Source organism: Podarcis raffonei, chromosome 10 (genome assembly GCF_027172205.1).
Source record: "Podarcis raffonei isolate rPodRaf1 chromosome 10, rPodRaf1.pri, whole genome shotgun sequence".
Taxonomy (NCBI): domain Eukaryota; kingdom Metazoa; phylum Chordata; class Lepidosauria; order Squamata; family Lacertidae; genus Podarcis; species Podarcis raffonei.
The window spans coordinates 28,053,807-28,075,951 of record NC_070611.1 but is presented as its reverse complement, the minus strand read 5'-3'; the positions used below and the strand labels follow the sequence as shown (position 1 = coordinate 28,075,951).

Below are 22,145 nucleotides of genomic sequence, written 5' to 3'. Positions count from 1 at the left end.
TGGTCCTGCTACAAACACTCTTGGAATGCTTTTATCTAGCCAGTATGTGTCCTTGAATTGTGATAATGTATCTTGCTTGCCAAGGCGGAGTATGGAGATGTGTGTGTGTTTGTAGATATCAGGGGCAAGTAACAGGAGCAGATCAGTAATAACTCACATGACATCACAACTCTTTATTCAAAGAAGCAAACAGCTCAAGAGGTCAGGCCTAGTGAGCACAGAAACTCTTCCTGATAGGTCTTGCCCCAGTGAGGCAGTTGTGAGGACTGAAGGTCCCTGCCTTCCCACAGTTGCCTAAGCCTCCTCCTCTTCCTCCGGGTTCTCCCAAGGTAATCTGAGATTCTGTTGATGCATCTGTCTCTGCTCCACCCTCTTCATACCTCTTCTGGTCCTGGGAGACCATGTGACCCCCTAGAAGGTTGCCCATCCCGGAATGTGCCACTTAGGCAGAATAAGGTTCCAACCCCTGGCATAAGAGCCTGAGACAGGAGACCCTTGTAAGAGTAGAACACAACAAAAGTCCACAGTGAGTATGTATTAAGGGGGGGGACCAACCATTATTTACACATGAGATTTAATGGATCTTGCCTTAATGAATACTTTTCATTATGAAGTATGAAGTAGTGTTAGAAGACCATCTTTGATGCTTTAGTTTTTATCTTCTAATTTAAACTATACAATAGTTTCAACATGTAAATATGTGCTTAATTTTCATTTCTGTTTCCTCCAGATTAATCAACTGATGCTTTGCTTGATTAATCTGCCAATTAAACTTTTTAAAGTCTACCGATCTAATGTGTGTGCATAGAAACCTATATGTAAATGACACTAAAACAGCAATAAATATAAAAATAGTTGTATTAAATGTCATTGTTACTGTTAGTAATAGCTGAAGGCATTTAGATATGTTTTCCTCCTTTATGTTCATAATTATAAAACAATTTTTTAAAGCTTTTGCGAAAGGTAAAGCTGGCTGCATCTATGAATCAATGCATCACAACTGGTGATTTGGGTTTTTGCAACCTGATCCTATGAGTAATGTAAAAGGCAGAGGCAAACGCTCCAGTGTGCAAGCTGCTTTCTAGCCTGTGTAAACAAAAGGAAACCCCAGCAGTACTTGTTCAATTGGCCTCGTTGCTCTGTCCACAGATGCTGATGAATGTGCTGAAGGAAGGCATTACTGTCGGGAAAATACCATGTGTGTAAACACACCAGGATCATTCATGTGCATCTGCAAAACAGGTTACATCAGGATTGATGATTACTCATGTACAGGTAAGAGACAGCAGTCAGTGAAAAGTCTCCATATTTCCAATGTTTTGAAAACGCTGCTTTGCTTATGGATAACAGCACTTTTAATTCCTGAATGGGAAGTGGCAGAATGGAGCGGTGTCATGGCTGTCATATCACAAATCCTGCCGTTTGGCCTGGCCACATCAGAAGGTGGGAACTCTTTTGTCTTCTTGTTTTGCTGCAACACCCCCAGGCTGGCACAGCTGAAAAGCCCGAACGGCTTTCAGATTCAAAGTCACCAGTGCCTCCCTTGCCCCAAGACATCCTGTTTTGAGGAGAACAACCGGTAGCCGGGGTGTACCTAGGGGTTGGCTAGGTTGGCCCCTGGCTAGGGGAATGCAAAAATTGTGCCTCTTAGCTCTGGCTTGGAGTGGCTATGAGCCCATCTGCCTGTTTGTGTGCTTCTCAAACTCTTTCCTCCACTGCTCTGGGTGGCTGGGCAATACATGTACTGTAGGCTCCTCTAACAAGGGACAGAGGATGCCAGTGCAGCTCCTTGTGAAGGGTGCAAGGGATCCTTGCACCCTGGTGGTAGCTTTCTGCCTTGTTGGGTGCAGTACAGTCCTCTACAGAGTGCAGCTTAGTGGAGGGCCAGTTCCAGTTTATCCTAACCCCATCTAGTGGGGTTTAGGACTGCACTGGAAAGGAAGCAAGAAAGTTAGTTCGTTTAAAAAGTTTCCTAAGCGACAGCTACTGTGAATCTAGCCCCAAATCAATTTGGTGGCAGGGCGAATGTTTAATTAGGTTTTTAATTGGGAGGGGGGGGAGGCAGAAGGAAACACTGCATCTTATTCCTCTTACTCTGACCACACTGGAAGTAGGAGGGGTCAATCCTGCTGTGTGCTGCCTCCCCAGCACATTCTCTGTGCAAACATGCTGGCAAGGCAGATTCCTGCAACCAGCAGGATTGAGTCCTCCACTCACCAACTGGTGAGCAGATAATTCAATCCTGCTTAGGGTCTGCTTTCCCTGTGAGAGAATACACAGAATCTGTCTTCCTCTCCTTTTTCTCACTGATGGCCCTCCTTCTGACAGCCCCAGGTTTCTCCAGGCAGCCTGATGTGGGGTGATCCAGGGCTGTTCCCACCTAACCCTGGTGAAGCCTGTATCCCACCCTCCCTGTTTAGTATGGGATGTAACAAATCCAGTGCACAGCCCTAGAATATGCGCATACTATAGCCTTATCTGGGTTATACCAGATTGTATATCATGCATGTGTGATGATGTCATCATTTCATACCACCATTCTGAGTCCTTTATAGGTGTGCCCTGAGGGGCACAGTGGTGTTCCATATAGACTACAGTTGTGCAGATCGTGAGATCAATTAGTAAATTATTTGCATACTTGCTTTTAATTGCATAGATATATGTTTCTGTGATATTATATGTTGCTTGATCTGTGGAAAGCTAATAATATATATAACTCATTTACTGGTTTCACAAACCATCAATAAATTGAACCCTATACTTGTTTCCTTTAAACTGCCTAGAAGCAATTATAAGCTGAATTGAATAAGTGACTTGAAATGAAAATAATACAACATTTGAAATGTTAGTTTGTTGGAACTCATTAGAAGTTCCTTAACTCAAACTGAAATATAAATTTGGTTACGAACTGCAAGTTATTTTCATATAAACTATAAATCTTGGTAACACAACAATAAAACTGTTATGGCTGTGAAGAGATTAAATTATAAGAGAAGTTTTTAAGCAGCTATTATGCTGCAATTTGCTTAATGACGACTGAGAGCATTTACAAATACAACCACGATCCGTGTTTACAATGATTACTGAAAAGGAAGAGCAGTTCCATTTGAGAGTACCGAATGCCTTTGACCTTATGTTTTGCAGAATGCATCAAAGTGGCATTTGCAAAAATGTTACATAAATATACTTCTTCCTCATCAACATATTAAAGTGAATGATGTCAAACCAGATGCACAGTTCTTCATAGCTGAGAACAGGAGCAGTTGCAGAGGTGGCCTTTTAGCTTGGTCCCAAGCTTGTTGCTATGCTACAGAAAAGCTGCAAAAGTCAGCATGCTATACTTGTGAAATCCTGAACATAGAATCTTTGTTAAATCTACTAGCATTATTAATGGAAAACAAAAGAGGGTTTTTTTTCATACTTCCATTTTTTTTATGAAACCCAAACCTTTAATTTTTTTTAAAAAACCAATGTTTCCTAATTTCATTTTTTCTTCCCAAGCCCAAATGCAGCTGGGAGCAGCTGTTTATAGCATCCAATTATAACGGGACCTGTTTCTTTCTTTGTCTTGTTAACACACCTGCTCTCTTTGCCCCTATACCTATTAATCAAGCTGTTCTGGAACCCAGATGCCGTCTTGTTCACTGCCACAGCCAGCTTTAATGCAAGTTTAGGTCTCTAAGGGCTTCTGTCTGGTACTTGCCAAATGAAGGAACACCCTATAAATCTGCACACAATAGGGAAGGTGAGAGCTGTAGAAACCAGCTGTCCCCCAGTGAGGCAAATAATAATAATAATAAGTGGGAGAGTAGAGCTTTGAGCAAAGCAGGCAATTTTTTAAAAAGCAGATTTTCCGTGTGGGCGCTTGCATAAATTGTGGAGAACAGGAATGAAAAGGGCAAGAATAATACGCTTTGGCCAGTGCAATGATACACTTTTAAGATACAGGACTGAGACATTGTTTAGATTACTAACTGTTGAATGTATTCTTTAAAAATGGTATTGTTGACCTGCAAGGGAGTAATAATTCTCACAATTTACATATGTGTGTGTGTTTGTGTGGAGAGAGAGCCTTTAGCACAAACTGCTGAACTTATGGTTGGTGTTTTTGAATGAGTACTTTTACTCAGCAGCCACCCGGATTCTTAGAATCAGTTTGTTTTGCATGGGAGCCCCTTGGTTGTGGGGCTGCATACAAAAGTATGATAAGTTCTTCAGTTCTTTGGTTAATATATTGTTACACAGACTGCTTTCATTTGTTAGAAGTGGGATTTTTATTTTTATTTTTTTGTCCTTTAGAATAAAATTGCAAAGTGACTCTTCAAACTCATATTGAGTGTGTTTGCGCATACAGTTAATGTTAAACAATGCAGCGTTTAAACAATATGGCCTCATTATCTCTGACATCTCTTAATGTCTGTTTTAAATGCCAACAAAGATCACTAGTTGCCTGGTAATTTATTCTGAGTTTCTGGCAAATGTGCTCATCTGACACTTCAAATGCTACTTCACATTCTGCTGCTATAAAACCCCTTACTAATTTCATTATGGTTTCATGTTCATTTAAAAATGGTGTGTGTGTGTCATCTCAAGCATTGTAATCCAATGATCATGATGGTGACACATTCCTGTTAATCAGCAGCAGCCCATTTGGGTGTCCCTACTGTTTACAAGTAAGGCAGGATAGTGGCAAGACTGGGACTACATATCCACACTAGTGGAGCTGCTGAAGTTTGTACTTCCTAGCTATCACAACAGATGGGCTTTTGGACATGTATGCAAGAAAAACAAGTCACTGTGATCTACTTAAGCTGTAGGATGCTCCAAAGATTCCCTCAGATACCGGTACCCTTTTGTGTAGAAATGTGTCATAACACATAAAACGTAAAATCTGACACTATCATCAGAAAATAGGAAGGTATAATGGAGGTCCATCTGGACTGAGATGAGAGATAGCACAAAGTTGGAATAGATATTGCTCTGGGGCTGCTGTCTAAGGCTGTGAAGGCAGGAGAAACCCAGTGGAGCTGTAGGCAGATAAAATCTGTGGCCATTTGTTTACTTACTATACTTTACATCCTGCCATTCCTCTGGGGAGCTCAAGGTGGAATACAGGGTTTGAATACCCATCCTTTTATCCTTACATCCCTATATGCAAGCCTGAGAAAATCAGTAACTGCATACCCCTCAACCATCCTACTTTGAGTGGGACATCCTGGAATGTCCTGGGTGGTTTTTTTGGTCCAGTGGTCTGGCACGAGTCAGCTGGTTTGCACCAGAGCACTGGACCAAAAGACACTTGTTTTTGGTCTTACACTTTGGCACAAATCAGCTGGCTCCACGAGAGCTGAGGACCAAAAAATTATGAGTGTCTCAATTGATCAATGGGATGTTGGAAGGTATGTGACTGGCCAAAAGTCACCCAAAGAACTTCATGGCTGAGGGGGGGATTTGAACCCTGGCCTCTCAAGTCCTAGTTAAAAACTGTAACCCCCACAACACACACTGGCTCTCTGAGGATAAATTTGTTTTGAATATTTTTTGTGCATGTGTGGATTCAGTCTAAAGTACTTTGAACATACGTACATTCCAGATTTTGTTAGATTCCAACTCACATCAGCCTTAGCCAACATGGCGAATAGTCAGGAATGATGGGAGTTGTAGTCCAACAATATCTGAAGGCCAGAGATTCTCCATTCCTGGTATAAATATATAGAATTTTGTCTGAATTCAATAGCGCTAAGCTAAGAAAGCATGATGAGACAATGAACAATGGTTTGACCTCGATGGAGAGATCATATTTAAACAGGATTTTTTCTTATACATAAACATTTGTTTAGCTAATTTTTTTTTTGGTCTTTACCATTCATTCACATGTAAAGTCTTTGTATTGTTTGTGTTCATAACCCCAATGACATGTCAGATGAAAATAGAAGATAGCTAATTAGCTTGCAAATTGATGTTAAAATGATAGGAATTTGTTTGTTTAAAAAGCAGTGAATTTACACGGCTTTCATCAGTATTGGTCTTTAATTAATGGGATTTCAGGAAATCAGTATCCGCATAACGATATTACAAGCACGTTGAGGTTAGGATTGCACTGACAAGATAAGAAGCAGAGTCTCATAAAGTGATCACCAGGGGAAAATATATTGTCAGTAACAGTAATTACAGCAGGTAATTGTGTCATTTGCTGTGTTTCAGTCCACTGAGCAATGAACCTACCAGCTGCAACATGCTTTCCCCCCTTTGATCTTCAGGGTTTTAGAAAATCTCACACAGTTTAGTAATGAAGATAAATGCTAAGAACATCTGACATTGTATAGATAGGTAGATCTCAAATTAATTGGATTGATTCCTTGGAAAAACGACTTTCCTCTTAGATATGTATTTTTATTCATGCTTTTCATCTCTTAATCAATGTGTATGTTAATAAAATATTGCTTATTGTTTTGGCCAGTGATTTTGTTGAAATGTCATATTAAATAATACCTGGACTGAGAAGAATTAATTTCAGGAAAATTAATTTGGGATCTGATTTAGCCAAAGTTACATACATATTTAATTACTTATATCTACCTACCTACATATTTATTTAATTACTTATATCTACCTACATATTAAAAACATTGTGATAGTGTAGGATTTAGGGAGCTACTGGCTTTCTGGAAGATTGATTGCAGATATCCATGGCTCATCAGGTCTTCAAAGTATCAAACAGATCTTGCTACAGGTTGCTAGTGAGGCCTACACAATAATTAATGGAAACTTGCAGAATATTCTGGGAATGGAAACTAAAGCTTATAAACAGGTGTCGAAGATTACACCCAAACTCTTAACGGACGGTGCTAGCACTAATTGCGCCCCCGCAAGAGATGGGAGTTGCCCCCCCAATCCCATATCATCCTGAACCAGCCAAAGGACCTCTGTCTTCGAAGGATTTAACTTCAACCGGCTCCCACGTAACCATATGGCCACAGCTTCCAAACATCTGATCAGTGTGTCTGGGGCCGAGTCAGGATGGCCGTCCATCAACAGATAGAGTTGGGTGTCATCAGCATACTGATGGCAGCCCAACCCAAAACTCCAGACAAGCTGGGCGAGGGGGCACATAAAGATGTTGAAAAGCATCGGGGAGAGTATCGCACCCTGCGGCACTCTACACACCAAGGAGTGGCGCGACGACAGTCCCCCCCCCAAGTGCCACCTTCTGTCCCCTGAAATTTATCTGAGAGATAGTCAGTAAACCTGATTTAGAAATAATTTGTGGAAATAGCTTGCTTGCTCTTAATGAACATATATGCAAATCCAAACCTGCAAATTATTGCAAATGTCTTGCAGTTTTATTTCTTTGAAGTGTTGTTATAAAAGTGTAATTCAATGACAACCAAAGCCAGTATTGCTTTGCCAAAGTCAATGTAATGGATACTGAATCAATTTGTAAAAAACTTTAAATCCTAAAATACCGATTCTCCAAAGCAATGCAAACCTAAAATGAAAAACACACTTAATGCTGCTGATGTTTTTGATTTATGCTCTTTTAAAACATCTATGAAGGTAACAGAAAGTGCATGGCGTAATATCTGCAAAATCAAATTAATTCTGGTTTTATTCTTACTTCTCGCTTGAATAGCCAGTAGTTGGTTTTAGGTGTGATTTTTTTCTGATTCGTCACCTAAGCCATGCACAGCATTCTGCCTGCTCCCTTGGAAGAAAAATGGAATGTAAAAATAATCAATGAAGAAGAGCAAATATATCATTTTGTGTATTTAGGCCTTGGTTACAGATGAGTATGAGTTCCTTAAAGCAGTTCTTCTCAAGCAAAATATTGATCTGCACATATGTTTATGGAAAACTGAAAAGGAATGATACCACTCCTCGACTTTCAAAGGAGTACTTGCCAGAGGTTGCCACTGTTGTACTCTGCAGCTTGTTCCTCTATTAACGATGTAATTGATACAGTTACTGGACTGACAATAATTCTGAGACTAAGGAATTAGATAAATGTGAAAAATAAGTATTCTCACACTTCCGCCTTCCTTTTTGAATAAAATTAGATTCATTTTATAAAGATGCCAGAATGTTGCATTACTTTAGGTTCAACGTCTTTATTGCAATAATACCTCCCCGCTTGTGGAATGTTCTCCCCAGGGAGGTTCGCCTGGCGCCTTCATTATATATCTTTAGGAACCAGGCAGAAATGTTCCTCTTTAGCCAGGCCTTTGGCTGATTGCCCTGTGTTGGGGAGAGTGGGGGTTATTGTGTTGTTTTTGTTTTTATTATGTATTTTGTGTTTTTATATTATGATTTTATGTTGTAACCGCCCTGAGACTTGCAGGTATAGGGCTGTGTACAAATTCAATAAATAAAAATAAAACATTTCATGTGGGTGTTAATATAAACTATGGAATGCTGCCCCACAAGCTGTAGTGCACTTATTTGTTTTTGAAAATTTAATTGTTTTAAACCGTTTTTAATATTAACACGGTGTTTAAATTGTTGTAACCTGTCCTGGGACCTTAGAGTAAGGGCAGGCAATAAATTGGAGTAATAAAATTAATTGGATGGCTTTAAAACAGGGGTCAGCAATTTTTTTCAGCAGGGGGCCGGTCCAGTGTCCCTCAGACCTTGTGGGGGGCCGGACTATATTTTTTTGGGGGGAAGGGAACGAATTCCTATGCCCCACAAATAACCCAGAGATGCATTTTAAATAAAAGCACACATTCTACTCATGTAAAAACATCAGGCAGGCCCCACAAATAAGCCAGAGATGCATTTTTTAAAAAGGGACACATTCTACTCATGTAAAAACATGCTGATTCCCGGACTGTCCACGGGCCAGATTTAGAAGGCGATTGGGCTGGATCTGGCCCCCGGGCCTTAGTTTGCCTATCCATGCTTTAAAAGATTAGGCCAATTTACAGTGTATAGGGCTATGAATGCCTTCTGGCCCTGCTGACTATGTTGTATCTCCACTGTTGGAGGCAGTATGCCTCTGAAGAGCAATTACTGGGAACCACAAGTGGTGAAAGTGCTGTTGCACTCAGGTCTAGCTTGCAAGCCTCCCATTGACATCTGGTTATCCACTGTGAGAACAAGATGTTGGACTATAAATGACCTTTGCTTTGATCCAGTAGGGTGGTTCTTAAGTTCACAGTCACAGGCAAGGCTTATAGACGCTGAGCAACAGGGAGTTAGCTTGTAAAGGTAACCTTTCCACCTGTCAAAAATAGTGGCTGGTTATCTGACCCCAAGGTGAACTCCCCTTTCCACATCTGATTGCCCCTGGGTTCCTTTTGAATTCACCAAAATATGCTTTTGAAATAGAGATACAGTCTTGTGTTCCTTAGAGAGGCAATGGCAAAGAGCCTCTTTACTGAGAGTTCCTGATTAGTTCTGAAAAAAGAAAGAAAATAAATGTGCTTTAGAGGCAACTGAGTATAGGGAGGATTGAAGCAGGAAAAGGGTTTACCTAAAGCAGTGGTGAGTAACCTCTGTCTCACAGGACAAATTTGGCATGCCTGGCATCCCCATTTGGCCTGCCATTTGTTGGCGAAATATGTTCAGAGGGTGCAAGATTGGATATCTGTATGCTAAGCTCTTGGTCCAGTAAATTTCAGGATCAGATTTTACCAATATATACAATCTTTGTTTGGAAATAATGTCCTTGGTCATCTGAACAGCTTTCTCAGAAGCGATGTGGAAAGCACATTAGGTGCATCATTCAAAGCGCATGCTGTAAAGCAAATGCAGAGTGCAGTTTGTATTAGACATTTAATGGAAACGCAACCACTTCATTAACTTTGCAGCATTATTATGTGCTCTATATCATTATGTGATCCAAATAGGCTGTCAACAAGCATTACGTTTTAAGCAGCTTTAATTTAAACGTGATCTTTGCTTTAAATTTAGACAATGCCTTCAGGAATCCATATGATCACTCAGTGATAAAGCTAATTATTTCTTCATGTAAGCATCGAAATATACCTATATGTGGCAGAAATTTAAATCAGCCCTTTGCTCGTTGTCCCCATCCATCCCTGAATTAGCAATACCTTAAGTGTGACTCTGTTAGGAACGTGATATATTGTACTAATATACTAGTAAAAGCACCGTGCACCCAATAATTTTGGTCTGGAAAAACAATGTTGGCTATTTTTGTGGCAATAAAGCTATTGCATCTGACTGTCTACTCAACCTGAAATCTTTAAGAAAGCATCTTTCTCCTGAGAATTCCATTACAGCAGTATAGTAAAAAATGGATGGGCTCCCTTCCCAGAGCACTGCAGCATTAAAAAAAAAAAGAGTGTCTTCTCTCTTTCCTCTCTCTGTTGCATTATTTAGCTGTTAGAGTGGTTGCTTCGATGGTGGTGTATATTTTGAGGAAAATTCCATTTTAAAAGCTGTGAATGCCTAACCCTTTTTATGCCAAGTCTGAGAATCACTGAAAAACATATTATTTCTTAGGAGCAAATAAACCATACTTGATCTTCTCGAAAGCTGTAGTTCATAGGAAACAATTTAGGTGCAAGTTCTATTTCTATGCATGTAACTAAAGGTCAAGCTAGATGTGTGCATTAGTTCCCAGCCCCTGTGTTTAGCCCAAATCAATAACAAGGAAGTAATGTTTTGTCCAGTTACGTTGGAAGAATTTCAGTTAGTTCAAGGATGTGGACAAGGTACATAGATAGGTGCAGGCAGACACTTGCATTCCCGACCCATAGCCCTGGTAAATTGTCCAGGCACATAGTACTGAAAGCTGGCCAAGTTATTTAGGCATCCAAGGCAGGGAATCACTTTGCCTAATGGTAGGGCCAGCTCTGTCTGCTTATCTAAAAAAAGCTTTACCTGTTTAATTAATGCACATTTGGCAGTTAGATGCATGGCAGCAAGGAGAATGTAAAAGCTGGAAGTGAGTAGTTTTGATTGCTTCAAGACACAGTCCTATGCATTCTTACCAAGAAGAACATGGATAGGCTTTGGCCACTCCAGCATAACCCTGTGAATGCTGGCTTAGAAGGAAGCCCCCTGCAATATTCAATGGCTGTTACTCCCAAGCAAGATTTCAGCCTCCCTCCCAGATAAATAAGTTTAGAATTGCAGCCCAATAGGAAGCAAGTCTAAATTAACTAAGTGGTACTTACTTATAAGTAAGCATATGCCAAATAGTTTTGCAATCTTCTCATTTATTGATAAGATCCCTCCTGTCCCTGTAAAATGCATCCTGTTTGTCCCAGACAACCATCAAGGCTTCTCAGGTTGTTATTTAAGCTAGTGAATGGTTGTTGGGGCATGGCAGCCCAGTGCTGAATGGAAGTCACCTTAAATCTCACACTATTTGCTCTCCTAAGCAAGCCATAAAGACAAAAACAAGTACAGTAAAAGGTAGGGGAGGAGAGTCATTAGTCTTTAATCCACCACATCTCATTTTCATTCACCCCCCCCCCTCTTCTGGGGTTTGTAGCAGAGATGGAGGACAACATTTCAATGCAGAGTGACAAGAAAATACCTTTAACAAAATTAATAGCCTTTCCCTTTTACCTTGGACACCCCAGTGAACCACCTGCACTCCCTGTCTCATTTCCAGTTTTACTTCTTTACTTACAATGCTTTTTTTAAGGCAGGAAATTCCATAATTGAAGTGCATCCATAAAAAGGCTCTGTGTCTGATACTCACCAAACAAGTCTGATGTAAAGGGAGACTAGATAACAGAGCCTGGGAAGGTTAGGGAAGTTCATATGGGCAAAGGTGCCCCTTTGAATAACCTCTAAATTTGGGCAAAGGGGGTCCTTTTAAGATTATAATCTTTGTGAGCAGAAGCTTATAGGTTTGGATTTTCCTGAGTTGCCTTGGTCCAGTAATGCTATAGGATTACAGCTCCCCAGGCACCAAGGGGTGGAAGAGAACAGCTGAGAATTGAATCAGCTGAGCTTAAAATATGATTGAATTTCAAAGCTGCCATTTCTAGCTCAAGGCCTGTGCCTTGCAATAAATATATTAAAGACCACCTGCAATTCTGTGCTCCTCCATGTCTTTGCACATCTAAACAAGACAGTATGGCAAGGGAAGAAAAGGTAACAAAATTTCACCAGACCAACTAGTCCACCGAATGGGATATATTACATGAAAAGAGAACCCAGCTAGATTTCAATAACCTTAAGAGGATGATAAAAAGTAGCCAAGCCTATCTGTTTAATTCTGTAGCATAGCCAATGTCCATAGCCCTCATTGTCAAAGTTGTGACTTCTCTTTCTTTCCTAATAGCTTGATCCTATATAAACACTTCTTTTTCCTGTACAGAGGCAGCCTGTGGAGTTCATGGCTGCTGGAGGTCACCAAGTCATATAATGAAACAAGATTACTGAGGTAGCTAGGTAATTTTATGAATAGTAATATAGTTATTCGTGCTGGGGTGAAAGTAATTAAACTGTGTACTTCAGGAATCAAAAACAGAAGTTCTTTAATATAGTTTGCTAAAGACTAAATAAAGGCTTGCAAGACCAAATGTTCTGACCATATCATTATGATCTGAAGCAGATGAAAATGAAGCAGTTGCACAATGACCCACTTCAGACAACCTTTTCTAATTTTCCGAACTATTATTTGGACCACTGAGAACTTACTGTGTGAGAACTTACTTTCCCTGCCTCCTCCTCTGGAAGATTTCTAGCTTCGTTTTCTTGTTGGTTATAACCATAGTTTCCTGTGATATCAAAATCAGCCAAAACTATGTAACTAGGATTGCCTCAAAACCATGGTTTGCAAAACCAACCCATACATAATTTCAAGTTATGTGTTGGGGGAATCATCTCAGCTGAGCCACTCAGTGCTACAAAGTCGTGAACCACAACCCAAAAAGAGGTGCTACTTCCATACTGCAAATTGATGAGATATTTGCATATGTTATACAGTTTTAACTATTAATCAAAGCCAGTTTCAAACTTGCATCCTTCAGATCATTCTTTTCATATCTATCAAACAGCCAAGGAGCCTCTGGTACATTTGTCATATAATCCTTGCACATTGTAGACAATTTGGGGGCACATTTCCAGGTCCATAGTTCACAAAAAAGTGGTTGCCAGAGGCTTTATTGGACTTCGATTTTGCCCTGCAGTGTATATCCTAGTACACACTCCATACCCTGTGGCAGCACACTGCGGGAAAAGACCAATAGCAGTAGGCAAGCTGTCTTTTAATGAAGTTTGTCTGGTATAACTGATCTTTTCTTTCAAGTACCTCTGATAAGCTTCAGAGGAACTCCAGGGTTCCCTGAAACACAGTTTGAAACCTACCAATCCAAAGCATCAAAAGACGCTGATGTGATGTATCTCAGGTATCTGAAATTATATTTCTAAAAAGAAAAGGTGTCTAGCTAGCACCTAGGCAGTAACCTGAAGTTCAGATGGGCGTGCAGTCCTAAACTGGTTAGCCTTGCTTAAAGGACTAGCTCCACAAAATTACTGCTTTATTCCCATAAGCTTAGAAAATGAGTGACTATAGTTCAAGAGACCTGGGGAAGGTTTCAGAAGAATTAGTGTTAAATTCAGGAGTTCTTAACTTCAATCTCTGTTGTTAAATAGGACAGAAATAAGGAAGCACAGTAGCAATAAGCAGAGTTAGCATAGAACTCTGGACATTTTGATGGACAAGATTCTGAGAAATGTTTGTCGAGCAATTGTTCTGTGATGCTTAGAGGGTCAAATTCAGACCTGGAGAGGCTCAGGTGCAAATCCCAGCTCAGCCACAAAGTTTCTTGGATGATTTTGATCCTCCCACTCTTTCTAGGCCTAATCAACCTCACAGGGTTGTTGTGAGAGTAAAATGGGTAACTTGTATTGAACTCTTTGAAGAAAAGGCATGGTAAAACTCTTAGTAAAAATAAAATAAAATGCCTGTTTAATTCTATGCATCAGTTGCGGTATGAAACTTTAAATTATATTGATCTTCTCACAAAAGAGCAAAACATTTATTTCTGCCATTTTAGAATTGTATGTGAGAGGGGAAGCACAATTATTAAGATTGTGGTGTACTTCTGTTCTTTTTATTACATTGATTTGTGGAGACAATGATGGCAAAACTCCCACTGATTTAATGGTTTTGGACTGTACTTTGTTTTGAATGATCATAAGAGAGTTACCGTATTTTTCCCCCATAGGACACACCGGCCCATAGGACGCACCTAGTTTTTTGGGGGGGAAATAAAGGAATTTCCCCCCCTTTATTCCCCCCCCAAACCTGGTTGGGGAATCCAAGTCGGGGAACAGCGGGATGGTGGCGCTGTGCCTCCCCGCTGTCCCCCTAGCTAGTGGGGCTGCCTGATGTCTGCCCAAAGCGCGGGGCGCTCTGCTTCAGCGCTCCCCGCGCTCCGAGCAGCAGGCTGCTATCCGCAGCCTAGGGAGCCCTGTGGGAACATTGCTTTCCGCCCTGATTGGACTCAAGACAGCTTACAGATAAAAATAAGGACTGCTAGAAACAATTAGGGAAACAAACAACATTTAAAACAATTAAACGTTGATAGAAATAAAATGATATACATACATAAAATCTATTAAAATCATACCGGTAATTAAAATAAAAACAGCACAGCGTCATCCCTTTCATTAAAAGCAGTCAGTTCCCAAAAACTTGTTGGGATTCCCACTGTTTCAACACCCAAGCTTTGAAACAAAATATCAATTTTATTTCTTACAAAGCTTTTTGAGTAAATAAGCATGAAGCACTCCTACAACTTTCAGCTTCTTAGCATCAGAAATATAGTCATTGTTGCTGTTCTAAATAGCATTGTTTCACCTTCTAGAACATGATGAATGTCTCACAAACCAACACAGCTGTGATGAAAATGCACTCTGCTTCAATACCGTGGGAGGACATAACTGTGTTTGCAAGCCAGGTTTTACTGGAAATGGCACTGTATGCAAAGGTAAGGTATCAGAACAAAACCGCAATTGTTTATTGTCTTGCTGGATTTTACCTTTTCATTGATAAATGCTAAAGCTGCCTTTGTACCTGGAAGACGAATAATTCAGGCCCAACAACTTTAAGCAGAACCAATAGAAACCTAGTCAATTCATTTTAGCATGCACTCTACTTATAAATAATATGCTGTTTCACACCAGACAAAGCAGTGATTTCATGTTTACTACCAAATGCAGTGGAGAATTGTGAGCAATTACAACTCCCGGGAATATGCATTGATGTAAAACATTCAGTGATAAATGCACTGCCAGTGTGTTGTGTCAATATCTGCTTTGTGTTTCATATAAGTGTATTTCATATAATCATAGCATTTGTAGAGTTGGGAGGAACCGTGAGGATCATCTAGCCCAAGCTCCTGCGAAGCAGGAATATTTTGTCCAACGTGGGGCTTGAACCCACAACCCTGAGATTAAGAGACTTGTGTTCTACCATCTGAGCTATCCCAGCTGTCGTTTGTTGGTCTTCTTTTGCCCAGAATGTTGGAGAGGCTGTGATGGACAGGCTCTGGGTCAGCCTCCTGTTCATCCAGCAACCAGTGAGAGCTGGGGAGACTAACAGCCAATCAGGAGCCAGGGGGCAGGGAGTTAAAGTTGGAAGCTTACAGTTTCATGGCCAGATAGGGCATTGACTCTCAGTGAGGACTATTTGTTAAGCTAGGTGGGCGTTAGCTGCCATTGTGGGCAGTTGGGGGTTTGGGCTATTTGAGTGGGGTTAGCTACTCAAGGCAACACAGTTGTTGGATGAGTGAGTGTTGCTGGATAGGAACATAGATAGCCATTCTAAATGGGAAAAATCTACCTGAGATTTGGTTTGGGAAAGGGTTCTGTTTAACAATTATCTGCAAAGGGTGTGCATCTTAAAGGAGGTTTTGTGCATCAGTTATGAAACAATAAACCCTCATAGGGTGAAAGTAAATAAACCCTTAGTTTTGTTCCAGAAGTCCCTCCTTAAACTTTGAACTTCTGGGTGGGGAGTGAATAGACATTGGGCTATCTTTAAAGAGTTGCAAGGTATTAAACTTATGTAATCTTGAATGCTATTAGTTATTTCTAGACCCCTCCTGTGTGAATAGCAGAAAGAGTTTTATCCATCAGCACACCCACCAAATCAGTCATGTTTCCCAGCCCCCATCTTCAGGTATGGCATCTGTCATAGAGACAAGCAAACTTCGTTATCGGCTGAGTTTTAGAAACTTCCAAAGTTTGTAATTGAAGGCCTTTGCTTCCTGCCAAGGGAGTGACAGTCGTTAGCTGAATAAGCATTCATGCAACATTTAAAAACACACCAAACATAGACAGAGCCATTTGTATGGCTCTGGCTCCCTCCCTTCTAGCAGGATGTCAATTTTCTTGAGAAGATCACAGCAAATGACCCCCCCCCCAATGTTTTTGAGGCTTAAAATGTCAAAACACCATTGAATGAAGGCTGTGCATCCATGGAAAAGGGCCTATCATAGCACTCCTGCAAAGTTCAAAGAAGACCTCAGGCTGATGTAATTAAGCCCATCAGATTTATCACTGGCAATGTGACAAGCATCACATTAGACAATTCCTAACTTTTTAAGATCATGGTTCAAAACATGATGGGCTGGAAGGCTACAGTATCTAATACATGAGCAAGTGAGGCTCAAAATCCTTCCTAGTCAGGCATGTAGGAAAGTACCTTTGCCCTTCGACTCAGTACAATTGAAGGCTACCACATTAACTTAAAGCATTCACAGTGTGTTAATTTAAGATATTTACAGTGCTTTCATTTTTTGGTATTTGCAGTTCATGTCTACTCTCAGGTAAGTGGGTATAAGATTGTTTCCTTAATATTTTGTTTTTTACAATAGTATTGTGGGATCCTTTCATTTTTCTTTTTTCATGGTTTCAGCTTTCTGCAAAGACGGTTGTCGAAATGGTGGAGCCTGTATCGCTTCCAATGTCTGTGCCTGCCCACAAGGATTCACAGGCCCAAGCTGTGAAACTGGTGAGAAATCCTCTTGTTGACTTGCAAAGTCAGTCTTACATTCTTACATAAAGCCATACAAAAAAATACTCTTTGCTAACATGTATCTAAAATTAAGTGCAGCTGTGGAAGGATAACTAGATCATTTGCTCCGTGTTTCCTTTCAGTAAATTCTTCTGCATCAAATGTAGACATGGAATATATTTTTTGCATCACTATTTTTGGTACATAGATTTTGGTACATAGAACTGTTACTGCGTGTATGTGGGCATTATTTTAGTTTTAACTGTGATTGTTTTCAGTTGTAGAATGGAGTTGCACAGATCTTGAATTTATGTTTATCTCAAGTTGAAGCAAATAAGCATCTTTCTGCAGCATAAATATATTGAAATATCTAAAGCTAGGTAATGACAATATTAGCAATGCAGAGAATCATAAGTACATTATATTGTAGCAGTAAGCCCCGCTGAGTTCATTAGAAATTATTTCTATCTTATGGCTATGATCAAATCAAACTACTTATGTGTGGCTTATAGTGTACTGGGGCAACAAGAGGGAAAGTCTGGGTTTTGAAATTTATGCAAAAAGCTTTCCAGTTGTGTTGTTTTTATTTGTATAACCCTGTTTGTCTATGTCCACTTTCACATGCATGCTGCAAGTTACATAGATTACAGGACTACTACTGATCCATGAGCAGAAAGATTATATATATATATATATATATATATATATATATATATATATATATATATAAAATTTGCATTCCATCTCTGATTGAAAAATGAAAATAGAAGTTTAGCATTTTGGCTAAAATCTGAAAATTGCCTTGCGTTCTGTCAGAACTGCCTCCCATGATCTTACTTTGGTTGTCATTCTAATGCCAAATAATGTATTCAAATTTCAGTGTAGTCCAATCTTCGTTGTGAACAATCTTACCTGTTCAGTAATAAGCTAAAAAGTATTTGTACAAAACATCTGGAAGGAAGATGCTATAAAGAGATGCAGGATAATCAAGCCATAGTTCTATCAAAAAGATTTTCAAACAGCTGTCAGGTCTGTGTGTGATGTTATCAAGCTCTAAACAGCAATGGTCCACCTAAGAAGTGAAAAAAAAATCCTGTTGTTCTTAGGTAGAAACTGCCATTGTAGTAACAGTTTCATCTAGAAAGAATACATCTTTCTCTGCAAATGGATGGGGCTATTTTCAAACATTACTTGGGGGCAAATAATACATATACTGTATTTTTCGCTCCATTGGACGCAGTTTTTCCCCTCCAAAAATTGAGGGGAAATGTGTGTGCGTCCTATGGAGTGAATGCAGGCTTGTGCCATAGCCGCCCGCAACCCCTCCGGCAGGGAGAGGCTGCACGGGGCTATGGCTTCTTTAGCCTTGTGCAGCCTCTCCCAGCAGGGAGAGATTGCGCGGGGCTAAAGAGGAAACCAAAGCAGCCAGCGGGATCCATCCCGCTGGCTGCCTTGGCTTGTTCCATAGCCGCACACAACCCCTCCGGCAGGGAGAGGTTGTGTGCAGCCTTTGGGGCTGGGGGGGGGGAAAGATTTTTTTTATTGATTTCCCCGTCTAAAAACTAGGTGCGCCCTATGGTCCGGTGCGCCCTATGGTGCGAAAAATACTGTAGGTTTGTTTTGCTTTGGGTGGCATCCAGTGGTGTCACACAGTTGATGGTAAGGCTTCTAAGGATCTCAAGGTGTCGTATATGGTTATCTTCCTTCTTATTTAATCCTCCACAACAACCCTGTGAAGTAGGTTAGATTGTGAGGCAGTGACTAGTCCAAGGTCCAAGGTCACCCAGTGAGCTTCATGACCAATTATACATCATTTCTCTGTTTTATAACTTCATTTGCATACATGAGGTTTGGAAGATTTAAATTCAGCTCAGGTTAGAGGCTTGCCCAGGTAATTGCTATAGATTAGATCTCTCTAGCGTTACGTGCCACATTCTGTGGAAGCTAAACATTTTGCATGTGTGACTGCTGCTCTTCACTGCAACTTTAAATTAATTTGTTCAGGTGCACTGGCCATGACAATAGAAAGATTTAGATTATGACTGTTCCTAGGGGAGGCTTGCATAAAATCCTTTTAATTCCGGTACTCATGGTTTCTTAGAAAAATAGTTTTACTAGTACTCAGAATATAATTTATTGTCAAAGCTGCCACAAAGCTTGTTAAGTGTGCTGATACTGCTAAAGCTGCTGGAGTATTTAGCACTTCAGATATACTGCTGTGTTCAGATAACATTAGTCACAATGAGCCCATACCCAGTTGATTTGTAAGATCGCTAACTGGATTTGGTCTGAGCAATTATATAGGACTCCAGGTGACCCTAACCAAATTCTAATCAAGAAAGTTTGTCCACGTTTTTCCTCAACTCTCAGGAGAGAAGTAACGCTTCATTTTCCCTTCTCTGGTTTCTTTTCGTTTCTTCCTTTGCCCATCCAACTGAATGGGTAGCCAGGTAGCAGATGGGCAAGAACTTGCTTCTTCATGCTTCATCTCTGGCAAGGCAACGAACAGATTCACTCACTAAAAAGGAAGTGAAATCTATGGTTCCTCATAGGTTGCTGATCAGCTCTCAACAAATATGTGGATATATCAGCCTTGTACCTGGCACTGCTCAGGAATTCTAAGAAACCCAAAAGTCAGAGCAGTTTTGAAAGGTTCAGCCTTGATTCAGCCTCTTGATTCAAAATGGACTCCAATTGTATCCAGTCTTAGACAAAAACCAGCTCTGTGATGTCAGGAACCATTATTTAAAGTTTGGTTATGGCATATTGAGCAAACAACTTTCTGAAGTATACAGTAGATACAATCTAAAGGAAGATAGAATATAACTTAAGGATCTTTTACATTCTGTGTGCATCCTAGCCCTATTTCCATAAATCAATCTTTTGCCCTCCTTTAATTAGTATTCAGGATGAATGTCTGTTTCTACAGATGTAAAGATAAAATAGGTCACCATTAAAGTTTGTACTTTTCACTAAGTAAGAAGTGTGCCAGGATTTAATAAGTCAGACTGGGGTCAATTTCCTTAGCTCCTTTTATGCCATAAAGAAACGCATTGTGGCTCATTTTTTCCTAGCAACTTAAATGTTATACAAAATAGAATTTTCCTGTCAAGTTAATCATGCAGCTCATAAAGCACTTTGAGGAGTGTGAAAGGAAGAAGAAAATTGTTTGTCTCTGCTCAGACTAAGGTTCTGTTTCTTTTATTTGCTGCTTTTATTTTATATTTTAGTCAAGGGATCCCCTGCACTTCTACAGGAAAGAGGAATAATAATTGTGTATTTTGATAATTGCCTTCGTATCTCCTTGGAAAAATTAAAGACTTCTTTTACAACAACAATGTTAACATGTTGCTAAACATGTGTCAATAGAAGTTCACAAATATTGTCCTGGTTTGTTAGCTAGCTATTATTTCTTCGCTCATTTGCGTTAGGGGGTGTAGAAGGCAAGAAACAGCAAGAGTCTCCACTGTTGCTCATTGAAGAGATTACCTTCTCCAAACTCTGCCTAAAAGAATCCTAGTTACTAGACAGCCAAGGGGACTGGCCCCGATGAGCTGGCAAGTTGATTTGTGGGTCTCTGGGCATAGTACCACAAAGGACCAATTTGTGTGACCAAAATGGAAGCTTTGTAGAGCAGCAGCCTCTACAAAGAAAATGAATGCGTGTTGCAGCTTGGGTTGTCTCCTGACTTAGCCACGGCAACCTTCTCCTCTCTAGCCTTTCATTATTTCTTTATCGCTATTACATCTCCATTCACAACTCTGCTACCCAAAAAGGTTCACCTTGCTTCTTATTACGAAGATGACATGCAGCCCCGTCTTTAATCCCTACACTGGTATCCTCTCTACTCACAGTGTCACCACAAGCTCTTCATCCTTCAAAGCTTTTCTCCATCCTCTTAACTAAACTTCAGTATGTGGAATTGAAATGAACATAGAATAATTCAGTGCATTCTTATGTACATCTACCCACTGGGTTAAACAAGACATATTCCCAGATAAGTGTGTATAGGATTGCACCTGATACTTCAAGGTCCTATATTCCCACCTCCTTGCTGTATTACCTGCTTATATATGGTTTCTTATAACTATATCTGGTTTTATGTTGTGTTTTATTTTGGGTTTTTTCTTATTATTATTATACATTTTTTCTGGACTCCCTTGGGAGGAAGAGCAATTCATAAATGCAATAAATAAATAAATCCATTGTGTTGAATTGCAGATTGCAAGCTCCAAGGGGTGGTAGGAGTCTGCCTTCGTGTTTATTTTCCGTAAAGCACCCTGAACACTGATTGTGTGCTGCATAAATAACAAAATAATTTGGGGATTTCCTGAATATTTATCTTGCTTTGGTTTTACTAAGAGATCTTTGAAATGAAAAGGTTTGATTCTGTTCGCTTCAGGATACCATGCTAATGTATAGAGGAGTGGCCAGGAGAGACTGTTATCACTACCTTACCATGTTGAGTCGGTCACCTTTGCTCTGTCAAGACATGTGAGGAGGTGGGTTGGGGGCAGGGATAGAGGAAGACCTCCCATTCTCTGTCACAAATGTGTATAACCCTACACAAGGCTAGGGAGAGAGGGAGAACAGAACTCTATTATTTCTTATGGCAGTCTTTCATTGCAGAGGTGCTATGCTTGGGTGGACTGGATCAAATCCTTAGTTCTTAAATTTATAGTGTGGCATAAATAAAACACGAAAAGGAAGTTTCAGCAATACATTATAAATATAATTTCTTTCCACATATGAAGAGAATAAAGAATGACCTTCATTACTCACTCCAAGCTCTTTCCATTATGAATTATGGTCCATTATATTATTATAGGAAATAAAGTGAATAATGACAACAGCCAATTCCCCCCACCCTTTTATTATCCCTTTCCCTGTGTTCATTTTAGAGGTGGCAACAGTGTTCATATTTAGTACAATATACATATGGCCTATTTTTGGCCCAAGCCTGTATTATCACTAAAACATTGTTTTAAATAGATTCACAAAATGTATGCTTTCCCATGGGCACGTGAATCCAAACTAAAAGAACAATACATTACCCATATAAAAAGAGCAACCTGATGCAATTAATCAGCAACAGGTAAATGCTACTGTTATCAGGCTTAAATCCTGGTCCAGAAAAGAGAAGAAAGTTTGTGAATGCGTATTTCTTTGAAGGATTGCAGCTGTTGCAGATCAC

The 22,145-nt window shown here is 40.0% G+C and overlaps 1 protein-coding gene across 2 annotated transcripts in view; it reads left to right on the top strand.

The window, feature by feature from the left end:
- The window catches only part of NELL2 (neural EGFL like 2), a 108,113-nt gene that overhangs the window by 58,851 nt on the left and 27,117 nt on the right, over window positions 1-22,145 (top strand). For both annotated transcript variants that reach the window (XM_053404684.1, XM_053404683.1), the window contains exons 13-15: window positions 1,150-1,275; window positions 14,799-14,921; window positions 16,853-16,948. In XM_053404684.1, coding sequence (XP_053260659.1) covers window positions 1,150-1,275; window positions 14,799-14,921; window positions 16,853-16,948 — 345 coding nt within the window. The remainder of the gene's footprint in view (window positions 1-1,149; window positions 1,276-14,798; window positions 14,922-16,852; window positions 16,949-22,145) is intronic.